General features: G+C 42.9%; 1 protein-coding gene across 1 annotated transcript; it reads left to right on the forward strand.

Annotated features, from left to right (window-relative positions):
• The first annotated feature begins 269 nt into the window (after positions 1-269).
• Positions 270-7,433, forward strand: LOC147023610 (eukaryotic translation initiation factor 4 gamma 3-like). Its single transcript, XM_085887128.1, has 10 exons — positions 270-301; positions 569-757; positions 1,146-1,334; positions 1,461-1,640; positions 1,773-2,012; positions 5,641-5,742; positions 5,886-6,083; positions 6,419-6,742; positions 6,866-6,964; positions 7,065-7,433. Exons 2-10 carry the CDS (start codon positions 596-598, stop codon positions 7,149-7,151), a joined length of 1,581 nt encoding a protein of 526 aa, XP_085743254.1. The 5' UTR covers positions 270-301; positions 569-595; the 3' UTR covers positions 7,152-7,433.
• Positions 7,434-17,435: the final 10,002 nt, after the last annotated feature.

Genomic DNA, 17,435 nt, shown 5'->3' on the forward strand with positions numbered 1-17,435 from the left:
CTGGTACTCATTTTGCTGACCTCGGAAGGATGACAGCCGGAGTCAACCCACCTGGTGTAATTTAACCACCTGGTGTTATTCCACCACCTGGTACTCAAAGTCAAGTCACTAAGCTCTTTCGCCAGGCAACTTAACCGTTAAGCCAAGTGGCAAGCTCAATGTTTAATATCCTATTACCATCTAACCCTCAAGGAACATGCTTTTTGTCTTTTCTAAAATCATACATTGTTCTCTAACTGCCAAACATTCTCTTTGTTTCTGCAGTTTTCAATGTGGAAGGAAATATGGACAGAAAAAAAAGGTAAGGAAAGAGCGTCCGTTGCTCGAGGAGGTTAAACAAAAGGAAGTCATGGAGATGCAATACGTAAAGGAAGAGGATAATCAAAATGGAAGTAAAAATAAGGCATTGCGAGTTAAACAAAAGTTACAGAAGATTAGAGCTTGAATCCACTAATTTCCATTAATTATCATTATATTTGCCCATATGTGTGCATTATATGATGTTTAGTGGTGTTTCTTCATGATGCTATTTCTTTCTCTTCATGGGCACAATGTTTCTGCCGCACAGGTTGAGGCGCTTTCACAACGGTTGAGTATGAAGGATGACCAGGTCAACCAGCTTAACATAGAAAACCAAGTACTTTCGGAAGATCTCCGAAACGTTTCGAGCAAGTTGTCAGAAGTGCAACTTCAGCTCCAGAAACAGCAACAACAGCATGAGTTCGAGCAAGAGAAGGTCTTGAAGAGCTTCCAACAAGTAAGGAACCGTTATCAATGATGTGCGAGAGTATGGATGCCAAGTCGATGAACGTCATGTTCACCTCCATATGTTCGGATGAGTTTCAACAGCATGCAGGGGTCAAGCTGCTCATAAGACATTCACAAACGGAAGAATGTTGATTGGAATTTGTGAAATTCCACATGAACTTTGTACCTTTAACCAGAGTTGAACCCAGTTTAGACTTGAGAGGGACACCTCCATTGAGTCTTGATATTTATTGATGAAGGATTTGAAGGAGTGCTCAATCGTAAGCTGTGTGATCTTGAAGGTTTTTTCAAACCTGTCACTTTATTTATTTTTGGGGATGAAGAACAAAAAACTGTTACTTTACTGTTGATGACACTGTCGTGTTTCTACCGCACAGATCGAGTTGCTTTCACAAAGTTTTTGTGGAAAAGATGATCAACTCACTGAGATTACAGAGAAAAACAACACAATGAAGGAAGATCAAAAAAACATCCTGAGCAAGTACTCAGAAGTAGAACTTCAGCTTGAGAAGCAGCGACAACGGCATGAGGAAGAGCAGCAGAAGAACTTTGAGAGCTGCCAACAAGTAAGGAACCATTATCATCAATCATGTGTGACAAGAGATGGAGAGAGATGGAGAGAAATAGAGATATAGATAGAGAGAGAGAGAGAACTTTCCTGTCAATGACACTGTCATGTTTCTGCCACACAGGTCAAGCTGCTTTCTCAGGAATTGACAGTGAAGGACAATGAATACAATGAGATGACTTTCGCACTTAACATCCTTGTGGAGCATGGCACACACTTGGAGAGTAAATGTTCCGCAGCAGAACAGCAGTTGCAGGAACAGCGAGAAAAGCAGGAACAACAGAATGTTGAACACCTAAACCAAGTAAGCAATTGTTATCTAACAATGTGGGACTTGCTCTGTACTGTCTACCCTTTGAACACAAATAACACAAACCAAAGAGTTGAAGATAATTTTTCACCTGATACGTGCTGATATGTATTAAATCACTTGCAGGTAACGCTGCTGAAGAAGGACTTGCAGGACAAAGAGAATTGCTGGGAAGCAATGGTCGGTAAAAATAACAATTGCGTCAAAGCAATATACGAACTGCACAGAAGATTGCAGCAATTGGAGCAGCGACAACAGCAACCCCAGCACGAGCCACGTTCCCAGCTTCCTTTGGCTCAAGAGAAGAAACAGAAGGAACAGTTTCACCAAAGAAACCAGCGTTGGCATCACCAACAGCAAAACAAGGTACAGCAGTGCAATCACAAGAACCCAACAGAAATACTACTCTTCCCAAAGATATTAAAATCAAGCGCCGGGACAAAATACACCACCCCCACGCTAAATAAATAACAAACAATCATCCAGCACATTACATCGCCGGGGAGCCTTCGGTGCCCGGTGATGCCATCTTGCAGCACACGGAGTCGGAATTGGAAGGGAGCGGTGTGCAATAATTGATTGATTAATTGCATAATATAAATAAATAAACAATAATCGTAAAATAATTAATTTCTTATTCAATTGACTGAAAGCATCCCAAAACAACCCCCATTTCATCCGAATCTGTAACTTTTGAAAATAAACAATTTATCGAGAAATCAAATAACTAATTGATTAATCAATGAATGGAAAATACCCTTTATAGACAAATCACTTGTTCACTGTCATTTCCTAATATCAGCTTCTGAGCTCAAAAGGTGCCTGAGATATTGCTCAAAGGAGAAATAAATAAATTAAATAATTAATTGACAATAATGTAACTCATCAATTAATTGATTAAACAAAAAATGAAAGATACCTTTTTCAACAAAGCACATCTTCAGTTTTGTTCCCAAATTTCAGCTTCATAGCTCAAAGGATGGCTGAGATATCACCCAACAAAGAAACAAGAAAACAAACAAAAAACCAATGTCACCCCCAGGGTGACCAGTATCTTGCCAAAATGTGAACATGAGTGACTTATTTATTCGATTAAAGTTACTCAAAAAATAAGGGTTTCGTCGACCTTGATGTTTGATCTTTTTGTGACCTTGACCTTTATATTTTCGTACGGTTAATGGTATCTCTCCAGGACCATTGTACATGAAATATCAAGAGATTTTGATGAGAACTGAGGAAATAAAATTTTCATGAAAAAATCCGTTTTTTCGTCATGACATCATCAAATGAAGTCATAGCGTCAAACTTTTGACAGATCTGGAAAGCACTTATCAAGCGCTTTCATATGAGGTATTACTTGATATGGTATCTAAGATTTCAAAATTTGACCTTGGGGTCAAAAACTTTCGACCTCCAGCGCTAACCATGAAGGTCAAGGCCGATTGCCACCAAAAATTAATCAGCTGAGCGCCAGACCATGAACTATATTCCCATGAAGTTTCAAGACGATCCGATCAAAATTACTCAAAAAAATAAGGGTTTCGTCGACTCCCCTGATTTGCAACAAAGTGACCTTGACCTTTGACCTTGACCTTGAAAATTTATGCGCTGAAAGGGACCTCTATAGGACTCTGATATGCGAAGTTACAAAAATTTCCAATGATAACTGTGCTCTGCAGACTGATCGATACGTGATTACAGACAAAGAAAAAAACAAGCAGTCATAGACTGGTACTTACGAAATCGTCAACTTGACCTCTGACCTTGTCTAATAAAAGCTGTCTCTAGAGAAGGTAGCGACGTGAACCAGAAGTTTCTACGATGATTCTGTACCAAACCATCAAAAATCGAATGTTTTGGATGTTTCACCTCACTGTGACCTTGACCTTTAACAGATTTTGACCAAAATCTAATCAGCACTAGCCATCAGCCTCCTGAATCACGTGGTGTAATTTGACATTGGTAGCTTCTTCTGTTCTCGAGTTATCATTTTTTGGATGTTTGACCTCACTGTGACCTTGACCTTTGAGTGATTTTGACCAAAATCTAATCAGCACTAGCCATCAGCCTCCTGAATCACGTGGTGTAATTTGACATTGGTAGCTTCTTCCATTCTCGAGTTATCTGTACCAAACCATCAAAAATCGAATATTTGACCTCACTGTGACCTTGACCTTTGACCGATTTTGACCAAAATCTAATCAGCACTAGCCATCACCCTCCTGAATCACGTGGTGTAATGACATTGGTAGCTTCTTCCGTTCGAGTTATCATGCCTACAAACAAACAAACAAACAAACAAACAGAAACGGAAGGCATCAATATACTTACGAAATCTTTAGATTTCGTAAGTAACAAAATAAACCACCACGTGTGACTTCTTTAAGGTCACACTGAGGTGAACAGAGCTGCTATCCACCAGGAGCGACTCCTTGAGGAATATCTGCCTACAAGAGATTCCGATGAGAATCGTTCTACAGAGTAACCATGAAAAATATGCGTTTGCCTCATAACGTCACCAAATGACGTCATAATGTCTCAAGCTTGACATATCTAGAAAGCACTCATCGAGGTGTTCAATTTGAGTTATTACACGATATGGTATCTAAGATTTCAAAATTTGACCTTGGGATCAAAAACTTTCGACCTCCAGCACTAACCATGAAGGTCAAGGCCAATCGCCACCAAAAATTAATCAGCTGAGCGCCAGACCATGAACTATATTCCCATGAAGTTTGAAGATGATCCGATCAAAATTACTCAAAAAATAAGGGTTTCGTCGACTCCCCTGATTTGCGACAAAGTGACCTTGACCTTTGACCTTGACCTTCAAAATTTTATGTGCTGAAAGGGACCTCTATAGGACTCTGATATGCGAAGTTACAAAAATTTCCAATGACAACTGTGCTCTGCAGAGTGATCGATACGTGATTACAGACAAACAAAACAAAACAAAAAAAAAACAAAAAACATACAAGCTGACTCACATATCTTGCAAAAACTTCGTTTTGGCAAGATAAAAAAAAAAATACTAATAAAAAAACATACAAGCTGACTAACATATCTTGCAAAAACTTCGTTTTGGCAAGATAAAAACAAAAACCAGGGAGTCTGGAACACTGACGATAACCATTACCTTGACGTGTTTCGACTTATGAGTAACTTACAAGTAACGTGTGTGGACGTGTGTCAACGATCGCGTAATGTGCCTACAACACGTTACTCATAGTTTAGAAATAAGTTTCGGGTACGCTAAACATTACCTCGACGTGTTTCGACTTATGAGTAACTTACAAGTAACGTGTGTGGATGTGTGTCAACGATCGCGGAACGTACCTACAACTTATGGCCAGCGTTATGCGGAACGTGTGAGTCATACGCTGGCATACGTCGAAAAATTTCAAGCATAGAAATTTGTCTAACAGCTCGGCGTACTACGACGAACGAATGCCAGCGTACTACGACGTATGCCAGCGTGCTCTTAACGTATACAAACTTACCCATAACGTATTCGACGTGTGCCAGCGTTTTAGCCAAATTTTTCATACGTCAGGCATACGCTGGCTAAATCGTCAAGGTGTGACGGGGCCTTTAGGGAGGGCTTAATTCCCTCGAACATGGAGCATTTTAATTTCAACTTGCACCAGGAGGCACGACACGATCAACATTTACATAGAGAGAATTGGTGTCCCCCACCCTGAACGCCAAGGACTATGAATTTTTTTATTTACCCCCTCAATCTTTTCCGTGCACATCTCAAGTGCAACCAAAACTTTTCAATTCATTCTGTGCATGGTCATGAGAGCACAGACATCAAACAAACACCCAAAAAGATAAACAGACGAGCACACGAACAAACACTTATCAAATGATCAATTGTACGATTCTTATTGTTATCATTTTTAGACCTGGTGCGGATCCCATTTCACAGTAATTATCACTCACGTTTCTCTGCTGCCGTTTTATCTAAAACATTATTTATTGTGTTCAACAGAGTCCTCGAGTTATTGATCACGTAACAAGTGATTTCGAACTCAAAACTTCCACCAATGCCTGGAGGCCCGCCAAGAAGACAGACCTGACAGGTCGTGATCAAGTGAGTTTGGTGTGTTCTAGTTGAAAGGATGATAATTTGTGTTGATTTAATGTTTAAATATACTTTCCTTTCTGAACTCATTTATTATTTTAACTCCTCACTGATGACGCCTCCTTGTTTTTACTCCAATTTCCTTCCCCAAGGATGTAGTTCGACAGTTTCGATCCTTGCTAAATAAAATAACACCAGAAAATTTTGACCGGCTCATAGACAAGATCGAGCTCATAAACATCGCGAAAGAAGACCATCTGAAAGACGTGGTGCAGCTTGTCCTGGAAAAAGCAATATTGGAGTCAAAATTTTCTGAGGTGTACGCAAACATGTGTCACCACCTTGCAAAGGTATGTAACATTACCCACAACCACAACTGATACATCTGAAAACATCGGAACATCTGCTCTCCACCCCTCTCCCCCAACGCCAACTCCTATTATCACAGACTGACACATACTGCCCCGACACTCTCATTTCCTTGGTGATGTTTCCTCCCAAACTTGTTTGCCCTTTCTCACCACTTATTTTGAAGCCTCACCACACTCCTTCCCTTCTTTTTTACACTTTTAATTTTCTCAATTTACCTCCCTTCGCCCGACCCGTCTTTGTAAAGTACTCAATAAATAGATCCTCCTTTTCTTTAATAATATCCAGTTATCCACCATTCTTTACTTTTTCACAGATTGAAGTGAAGGAAACAGGCAGACCAGGTAACATCCTCTCCTTCCGCACACTCCTCATTCAAAGCTGTCAGAATGAGATGAAAAAGGTGATTGATGGGACCTCCAGGTTGGACGATGATGAGTCCAAAGATAAAGCTCGACGGCGTGCCGTGGGTAACGTCGTCTTCATCGGGGAACTTTTCAATGCAAAAGTATTGGATGAATCCCTGATCTGCACTGCAATTAAGGGATTGCTCAATGATGCGAGTGAGCTGTCGCTTGAGTGCTTCTGTCGACTCGTTGTTATCACTGGAAAGATCCTCAAATCCACACAAACCACAACGGTGAGGAAACTTCATTTTTGAGTTTTCATAGAAACCTTTACTCTTAATCCTGCAGAATATTAATCATTCTTCTTACACATCTTCATTTTGCTGACTGAGCACCATATTTTTGTATCTTGACAGATGAATGAGTATTTCACCTCTTTGGACGAGGTAATGAAGGAGCGGAAAATGCCATCACGGATTCGCTTCATGGTGCAGGATCTCAAAGATCTTCGCATGGTAAGTCATTCCTATCTTCCTCAGGTGTGCGAATTCTTCATTAATACCTGCCTGAAACCACCTGTATCTGTAAGCGCGTCTATGCTCTTCCCTTCCTTAGCAAAACTGGATTCCACGGCAGAAGGTCGAGCGACCTCAGCAACTTCGGAATATCCGTGAGGAAGCTTCTGAGGAGCAGCACCCATGAACATCACATCACATCTCAAGTTACCATCTGCTGTTGTTTTATTTCAGGATTCACCAGATTATTTAAAATCATTATTCTCCAAAATATTCCCCTTTGCAAACGATGCGTGTGGATCATCAAATCATTATCATTTCATGGATTAAAAAATTTATTCACAACATCATCACGAATCATGTAAATTTTTATCATCTTACTTCCTCATGGAACTTATCATCCACATTTACATCCTGGAATTGTCCAAATTTTACATCAAAGTCATCACTTCTATCAAAGTAATATGTACCTGCATTTATCACAATAAAGCTTGTTACTTGTTTGTCATGAAAAGACTTTTTTTTTACTGAAAGGCCCTGGGATACCCGTTTGTTTCACCAATTGATGCATTGCTGTGAAGCTCAGTCTCACAACATCTCACTTGACGGAGCAGACAATATAGTCGGGTGGCAAGAAGGAAGCCATCACTCAAAAAAAGCCTACCTGGAGTCCTGTTTGAAGTTTGAAAACAATCACTCTGGAGATTCTGAAGCCATGTGGAAAAACGTTTTGTGGTCTGACGAAACCAAGATGGGACTTTTTGACCTAAATGTAAAACGCCACGTTTGGTATAAACCCAACATAGCACATCACCCAAAGAACACCATCCCCACTGTGAAGCATGGTGGCAGCAGCATCATTTAATGGGGATGTTTCTCAGCAGGTACTGGGGGACTTGTCAGGATAGAAGGGAAAATGGACGGAGGAAAATCTGCTGCTCTCTGCAAGAAAGCTGAAATTGGGACGGAAGTTCACCTTTCAGCATGACAATGACCCGAAGCACACTTCAAAGCTACATTGGAGTGGCTGAGGAACAAAAAGGTAAATGTCCTTGAGTGGGCCAGTCAGAGCCCTGACCTAAATCCAATCGAAAATCTGCGACGTGACTTGTTGATCGACATCCTTCCACGCTCCCCACGCAACTTGGCTGAGCTTGAACAGTTTTGTACACAAGAACGGGCAAATATTTCCCAATCAACGTGTGCAGAGTTAGTGGAGACTGATCCCAACAGAGTCACAGCTGTAATTGCTGTCAAAGTTGCTTCCACCAAGTATTAACTCAGGGGGTGGAAACTTATCCAACCAAGATATTCTGGTTTTGTATTTTTAATTAATCTTCTGAAACGTGTAGAATTTGTTTTTCACTTGAAAGTTGTGGGTTACGATGTGTAAATAATGGTGGGGAAAATAAAATCTGATTTAATGCAATTTAAATGCAGACAATGAGGCAACAAAAGGGGAAAAATTTGAAAGGTGGTGTCGACTTTCTGGAGGCACTCGATGTTTGAACAACAATTAATCACAGCCTCTCCCCATCCCCAGTACCTCTTCCCACCACCCTCAGGCCCCCACCTCCCATCCTCTCCTCTCCTGCCCCCCCCCACTCCCTACCTGTCCACGAGAGGGGTCGCTGTGACCATGGGTTTTGGCACGATGTAAGTTCTCAGGCCTTCATGAAACTCGCTTGAAGCGGTTTCGCAGACATCTGTGAGAATGTGCTTGTGATTCTGTGAGATGCGGAAAATGTTTTGTCGAAAACGACATCGATATATAGCACGATATCTCAAAACGTTATGGATGGATTCGGACAAAACTTGGTGGACAGGTTGGTGTGTGACAAGGACGAATTGATTAGATTTTGGTGAAGATCCGAATCCGGATCCGAATACGAGAGTTTAAGGTCAAATTTGTTTTTAATATTCAAGGTGATTCTTCACCATTGAGAGATGGGACCAAAAACGATATATACCATGATATTTCAAAAAATTTATTGGGCCCGATATGTTCTATTGGATCAGGCATTGCGTGGCGGAGGTAGGCGCTCTACCGAGTGTCCTCGTTTTTCATATGCACTTTTATTCAAGCATACTCTTATTATCCAGATTATACTGTATACACAGTCGTTGAAAAATAGTTAACTCGCCTAGTAAACTCTAATACCCCAGGAATATGAAACGATATAATTAGACTACAGATCGATCCCTAACTTCATTTTCAGTCTCTCAGAGCCTTTAATTTCAAGCATGTAATGAAATGCATCAGAAAAAAATTTTTTTAGACCCAGTTATTTGTAAAAATATTCATTGTGGCCTCTGCATCCTTGAGGCTCAATCCACACGGAATATTTAAACATTCATAAAATTAAAATCTGAGACTTCACAAACACACCCCTAACCTTATTCTTCCCAGGAATCACTCGTCTCTCCAGATGTACACCAATTCACATAACTACAGCACCGACGCAGGCAACTTGCAGCGGTTCATGTGCATCAGAGACCTGGGAGAGCTGAGAACCGACAAGGAGCAAAGAAAATGGCAGAGATTTCATTTTGAAGCCCCATCGAGACAGTCAGACAGAGAGACAGAGAGGCGGACGAGTGGAGAATACATATGTATAATTATAAAATGATAGGGGTTAATGAGGGGTTAACTATGTGATGGTTATTTCTTAATGAGTGTCAGCATAAGTGCTTATAAACACCAATGAGAATCTACTAGATTTGTGTGTATAGTTAAATTCCCTGTCACCCTTTATCTTTGGTCTCTCTCTCTCCCGTTCGTGTTTAATCATTAAATTACCCCCATTATATTTTTATACATAAATCACACTTGCTAATGGCTGTTTCACATGTAACATGGATCCACAAACTCGTGATTTTACAACCATGGATGTGCCCATACTTCACACAGCCATGACGTCGCACATCAAAGGGAGATAGCTGAGAGTTGAGATACAGCCGGGAAACCCAGCCAGAGACGCAGAACTCGTCTTGTCTCTTCTCTTCTCTCCTTGCTTATACCCCCAGCCAGGACCATCATGGCTCTTCTGTTTTCTCAGATTCACAACCCTGGACTCACTCGCACAGCCGAGAGCATCCAGCTGAAGGTGAGAACTCTCCAACCCAACCAGAGTGAGCGCACAGTCATCAGCATAGCAATGGACAGTCAAGGGCGAGATCAGATTGAGAAAGGTGCCAGAGAGCAAGCCTGTAGTGCTTAAGGGGAAACCCTCCACCCTCCCCCCCCCACAAAAAACCCAACGTGTGCACACACGCACACGCGCACGCACGCACGCACGCACACACACAGTTGTTAAAAAGGTAGTGTGTCGGGTATAGCAGACAAGAGTATGTCTTTTCACCACTATACAGGAGGGGGAAGGGGCAGGCAGTGCTCTATTATTTTGTGTTCATCATTGATAGGTTATCCACATATTACATTGTTTGGTAGTCGGGAGAATCTGAAGAAAAACTCAAATACAGATCAGACAGTAATCCCTGAGAATGCTCTCTGCCTCTCTGGCTTAAAAACACATTTCATGCACATGTAAAATATTACAGCAATCCAAGTGTGAAAGCAAAGGGCAAGAGTGTAGAATCAGGATGAGGGCCCACGCATGAGCCCCAAGCGGCGACAATTAAAAGAAAAACCAATAGATGTATTCTCCTTGCCTTATCGGCATACAAATCAAATTTAGACATTTTTAGAAAATATTTTAAAAAATGCCAAAGAGGACAAATGCACTACGTTCCATGACAATCAATGCAGCTGATTGTCCAAATAAATTAATTAATTGCCCAAAGGTATGATCCGCTGCCTTTGCCTTCAGGACATTGTGCACTTGTGGATGCAGGTATTTCAGCTTTGGTATTTTGTTAATGTATTTCAATGAATTATTTAGGACTGCTACCATTGGTTATACAGTATGAGAAACATCCGCTCCCCATCGTAGAGTAATACCCCCTCCCTATGGTAGGGGTTAGTAAAGTACTTTCACCATGTCACATGTACAATGCAAAATTGCAAGTAGTCTCTCCAGCTAATTTGCAATACCCTTTCCCACCATCACCAGGTGGCGCTATACGGTACACATTTACATCAAGATAATTTGCATCAGGTCCCTCCCACCAAAAGTACACGACTCCAGCGGTTTGGGATTGCATACAAGTCAAAAACACGAACGCATCTGTACACCGATACACAATTACATATGGTACAGGCTAAAGTACCCAACCCCAGTGATGGGAAAAGCAAGCTAAAGTACCCAACCCCAGTGACATGAAAGCAAGATGAAGTACCCACCAACAGTGATGGGAAAAGCAAGATAAAGTACCCATCGCCAGTGCTGGGAAAAGCAAGATAAAGTACCCATCTCCAGTGCTGGGAAAAGCAAGATAAAGTACCCATCCCCAGTGCTGGGAAAAGCAAGATAAAGTACCCATCCCCAGTGACAGGAAAAGAAAGATAAAGTACCCATCCCCAGTGCTGGGAAAAGCAAGATAAAGTACCCATCCCCAGTGATGGGAAAGGCAAGCTAAAGTACCCATCCCCAGTGCTGGGAAAAGCAAGATAAAGTACCCATCCCCAGTGCTGGGAAAAGCAAGATAAAGTACCCATCCCCAGTGACAGGAAAAGCAAGATAAAGTACCCATCCCCAGTGCTGGGAAAAGCAAGATAAAGTACCCATCCCCAGTGCTGGGAAAAGCAAGATAAAGTACCCATCTCCAGTGCTGGGAAAAGCAAGATAAAGTACCTATCCCCAGTGAGAGGAAAAGAAAGATAAAGTACCCATCTCCAGTGATGGGAAAGGCAAGCTAAAGTACCCATCCCCAGTGCTGGGAAAAGCAAGATAAAGTACCCATCCCCAGTGCTGTGAAAAGCAAGATAAAGTACCCATCCCCAGTGCTGTGAAAAGCAAGATAAAGTACCCATCCCCAGTGCTGGGAAAAGCAAGATAAAGTACCCATCCCCAGTGCTGTGAAAAGCAAGATAAAGTACCCATCCCCAGTGCTGGGAAAAGCAAGATAAAGTACCCATCCCCAGTGCTGGGAAAAGCAAGATAAAGTACCCATCTCCAGTGCTGGGAAAAGCAAGATAAAGTACCCATCCCCAGTGACAGGAAAAGAAAGTTAAAGTACCCATCTCCAGTGCTGGGAAAAGCAAGATAAAGTACCCATCCCCAGTGCTGGGAAAAGCAAGATAAAGTACCCATCCCCAGTGACAGGAAAAGAAAGATAAAGTACCCATCCCCAGTGCTGGGAAAAGCAAGATAAAGTACCCATCCCCAGTGATGGGAAAGGCAAGCTAAAGTACCCATCCCCAGTGCTGGGAAAAGCAAGATAAAGTACCCATCCCCAGTGCTGTGAAAAGCAAGATAAAGTATCCATCCCCAGTGCTGGGAAAAGCAAGATAAAGTACCCATCTCCAGTGCTGGGAAAAGCAAGATAAAGTACCCATCCCCAGTGCTGGGAAAAGCAAGATAAAGTACCCATCCCCAGTGCTGGGAAAAGCAAGATAAAGTACCCATCTCCAGTGCTGGGAAAAGCAAGATAAAGTACCCATCCCCAGTGACAGGAAAAGAAAGATAAAGTACCCATCCCCAGTGCTGGGAAAAGCAAGATAAAGTACCCATCCCCAGTGATGGGAAAGGCAAGCTAAAGTACCCATCCCCAGTGCTGGGAAAAGCAAGATAAAGTACCCATCCCCAGTGCTGTGAAAAGCAAGATAAAGTACCCATCCCCAGTGCTGGGAAAAGCAAGATAAAGTACCCATCCCCAGTGCTGGGAAAAGCAAGATAAAGTACCCATCCCCAGTGCTGGGAAAAGCAAGATAAAGTACCCATTCCCAATGATGGGAAAATTCAAGAACAAAATACAGGGACACTGGGACAAACAATGGATGTGGATAGGATGGATACAGAAGGAAACTTCAACCCCCCTCCCCCCTCCTCTCCCACCTCTCATTATCCCATCTCTTCTCTTCTCTTCTCTTCTCTTCTCTTCTCTTCCTCTCTCTCTTCCTCTCTCTCTTCCTCTCTCTCTTCCTCTCTCTCTTCCTCTCTCTCTCTCTCTCTCTCTCTCTCTCTCTCTCTCTCTCTCTCTCTCTCTTCCTCTCTCTCTCTCTCTCTCTCTCTCTCTCTCTCTCTCTCTCTCTCTCTCTCTCTCTCTCTCTCTCTCTCTCTCTCTCTCTCTCTCTCTCTCTCTCTCTCTCTCTCTCTCTCTCTCTCTCTCTCTCTCTCTCTCTCTCTCTCTCTCTCTCTCTCTCTCTCTCTCTCTCTCTCTCTCTCTCTCTCTCTCTCTCTCTCTCTCTCTCTCACCCTCCCATCTCTCCGCTCTCTCCCTCCAATCTCTCCCCTCGTATATGTGTATATATCTCTCTGTCTCTGTCTGTCTCTGTCTGTCTCTCTCTCTTTCTCTCTCTCTCTCACCATCCCCTCTTTTTATAAGTCCTGCTCCATCTTTTTTAAATGTTGAGTATTGTAATGTACTCAATGAACAGGGACGAATACTCTGAAGTGGGAACAATACATTTATTCCGGACATGGGCACAACACAGCACAGCACCGCATGTGATGGGCAGGTCACGTGACTCTCCTTAACCATGCTCCGGTGCACCCATTTATGTATGCATTAGCATAAACTACTGAAACATCATATCTCCCCCCCCCCACCTGGTTTTTTTTGTTTGTTAACAAATCAAGATGCTCAGGAGGCTTACAGACATGAGCTGATCTTCAAAGGGCTAGTGGAGGGCTGTCCTTGCTTACGACCGCTGTGGGTTTCTCAATAAGGGGTACAGAATCGGGAAGGAATTCAGGTACATTGATGGGTGAAAAGCCTTCATGAAGAAACACCTCAGGTTCAAACGCAGATGGTGTTAATACAGGAGTGGGTGACAAAGGCACTTGAGCCAGTTCAATGTTTGGCTCCCCATGACGTAACCTGAATTGGTCAACATGTTTACGCATGCATCTACCTTCACACAACTTCACAAGAAATATCATTTTACCAATGTTGTCGATAATGATGCCAGATAACCACTTGGTTCCACATCCAGAGTTCAACACATTTACAGGATGATTGATCTGGAAGTTGCAGTAGACAGATTTTTGGTCATGATTACGTTTGTTGATACTTGTTATTCTCGACCTCGACCATTAGGTCCGGGTGCACTAATGATAACCGTGTTGATAATTCATGACCCATCAGAAGCTTGGCAGGTGAGCGACAGGTGGTTTGACATGGTCTGGTGTGGTAGTTAAGCAACACACGAGCAAGACGAGATTGAATGGAGCCTTCCTTGATGCGGCTTAGACCATTCATGATGATCTGAACAGCACGTTCGTCTTGGCCATTCCTGGCAGGTTTGTAGGGGACAGATGTGTAGTGCTTAATGCCATTCATTTTACAAAAAGTTCTGAAACTCTGAACTCGTAAATGATGATCCATTATCTGATACAACTGAGTTTGGAATACCATGTTGTGCGAACATGGTACGTAGAGCTTCAGTTGTTACAGCGGAGGATGGGGATGGCACCACGAGAGCTTCAATCCATTTGGAGTGGGCATAAACTACGATAAGGAAAAGCTTCCCTTGAAATGGACCAGCATTGTCGACGTGTAGTCTGGACCATGGCTTTGATGGCCACGGCCATATGGCCAATGGAGACTGTGGCGGTGTCTTGGCATGGGCTTGACAAGTGTAACAATGGCGTGCATTGGACTCAATATCAGTCCAAACAGGCCACCAAACGTGGGCTTGGGCAAGAGCCTTCATGGTGACTCTGCCTGGATGAGCATTGTGGAGTTCACTGATAATTTTCCCGTGGAGTTTAGGCGGAATTATCACTCGGCTACCCCAAAGCAGGCAGTTTGCATCAATAGAGATCCCATCCTTCCGGATGAGGTACAAGTTCACCCCTTCTGGTAGTGAAGTCCAATCACAGCGTTAAAATTGTGACAAATCTGGATTGCTATTGGTAGCAAAAGCAATCTGTTTCGCAGTTATGGGCGCCTCATTGTGAATGATGTTAGCCATGGGATGAATAATATCGCCAGATTGTGGAGATTCTGGGAAGGTTACGGGAAGCAACAAGCCAATGAGCGTGTCAGCACAGTACATTTCCTTACCTGGACTGTAAACCAATGAATAGTCATACCGGCAAGGGTCAATGCCCAACGTTGTACACAGCCAGATGATGTGGGCAGAATGGCTCTGGTTTCTCCCAAACCTAACAAGGGTTTGTGATTAGTCTCAAAGGTAATATGTCTTCCAAAGACATATTGGTGCATCTTTAAGGTGCCCCAGACACATACTAATGCCTCTCGTTCTACTTGAGCATGGTGACGTTCAGTGTCAGATAGGGTTCGTGATGCATACGTAACAGGCTAGAGATTACCGGTTCCATATGTTTGCAACAACGCACACCCGATGCCATATGAAGAGCTATCACAACTGAGAACAAGTTCCTTGGATGGGTCGCAATGGACAAGTAATGGTGAGGCAGACAGCATGGTTTTAGCGGCGATGAACACTCTTGTTTGGGAAGCTTCCCATTTCCAGACAATGCCTTGCCTGAGGAGAAGACGCAGAGACTCAATAGTTGTGCTTTGTTGAGGCAGGAAATTTCCAAAGTAGGTCAACATACCCAGGAATGCATGAAGTTCAGAAAATGATTTGTGGCATTGGTGCATTCGCAATTACTTCAACTTCGCTCGGAGAGGGCAAAATGTCTTGACAGGAGATTTGATGACCCAGGTATTCAACTTCACATGCCATAAAAGTACACTTTTCACGCCATAGGCGTATCCCAGCATGTGACAGCTGATTGAGGACTTTGTTGAGGTTCTCGAGGTGTTCATGCAGTGACTTACCAGTCACTAGTATGTCGTCCTGAAATACGACTGTCTTTGGTACAGTTTTCAATCATGTCTCCATATTGCGTTGGAAGATTGGTGCAGCAGAGCGTATGCCAAATGGGCATCTGTTGTACATGTAGAGTCCTCGATGAGTGTTGATGCATGTTTTGGGCTTGGAATCATCATCCAGTTACATTTGAGCATCAGCATTGGTCAAGTTAAGCTTCGTGAATGTCTGGCCACCCATGAGAGTGGTGAACATATTCTCTGCTTTGGGCAAAGAGTAGCCATCCAGCTTTGAATAGCAGTTGATCATATTTTTAGGGACTACAAAACTGCATACTGTTCCATATGCTTTGCATGCTGGAACGATAGGTGCTGCCCAGTCGGAGTACTCGACTGGTGATATGATGCCCTCACTCTGCAGGCGGTCAAACTCACATTCGATCATTCATCATGTTGGGCACAGGTTTAGCCTTATGGAACAATGGCTGAGTATCTGCAAAAATATGAATCCTCACTGTGGGCCCTGCAAAGGTGCCAACACCATCGCTGAACAGGCCAGGGTACTTGTTGAGCACGGTATCGTATCCAGCATCAGAGTTGGAGACTCTGTTTACATCACTCCAATTAAGTCTGATTATTTATTCGCAACAAATCTCAGCCGAAGAGGGTTGGTCATTCTCCATGCACTATCATTCGTGGTAGGAATTGAGTGCCGTTTCAATGTCCTATAGTTACGTTAGCTGAGCCAAAGACAGGAACCACCTTCTTGGTGTATGTTCTCAAGTCAGTTGATACAGGCCGGAATGCAGGAGCCTTTCTCAGAGGGTAGATGGAGGTGAACTTGCTCTTGCTCATGATTGATCTGGAAGCGCCGGTATCAACCTCTATCCTCACCGGGATCTTATCGATTGTTACATCAACTATAATTGGAGCATCGGAGCTCTTTGTTCCAACAGAGAAAACCTCATGAAGTTCCTCACTTGACTCTCGGCTGCAGGCTGTGTTCTGTGACCTATCGTCCACTGCATCAGAGTTCACCCCAATGTGATAAGCAGGAGACAAGTTCTTCGACTTGAATCGAAAACAACGACACTTCAAGTGTCTTCGCTTCCACAGTTGTCACAGGTATAATTCCTGTACCGACATTGGAAAGCTTGATGATTACCACCACAACACCAACAAGTTACCCCAATCTTCCGGGTAGATTCAGAAATGTCAGGAGGTGAGGTGAATTTGGTGGCTTGCTAAAACACTTTTGCTTGTAGCCAAAGGTTACCTTGTTAACCGATGGGTCCTGCTGAATAACTTTTGACTTGTTGGGGATCACACGCAGGCTCTCGGCAGCTTGCATACACACAGTGGCTATTTCCATGACTTTAGCCAGATTGGGGTCGGATTCAGGAAGGAGTTTCCGCAGGATTGAGTCATCATTGATGCCAATTATAAAGAAATCACGTAACATCTCTTCGAGTTTATCTGTAAACTCACAATGCTCACTGAGTTGGCGTAAATCAGCCACAAACTCGGATGCTGACTGACCATCTTGACGATGGTGGATATAAAATTTATATCTTGAGACGATCTTACCCGGTTTAGGGTGATGATG

This window comes from Eptatretus burgeri, chromosome 7, assembly GCF_056783735.1.
Source record: "Eptatretus burgeri isolate ZD-2024b chromosome 7, Ebu_testis_v1, whole genome shotgun sequence".
NCBI lineage: Eukaryota > Metazoa > Chordata > Myxini > Myxiniformes > Myxinidae > Eptatretus > Eptatretus burgeri.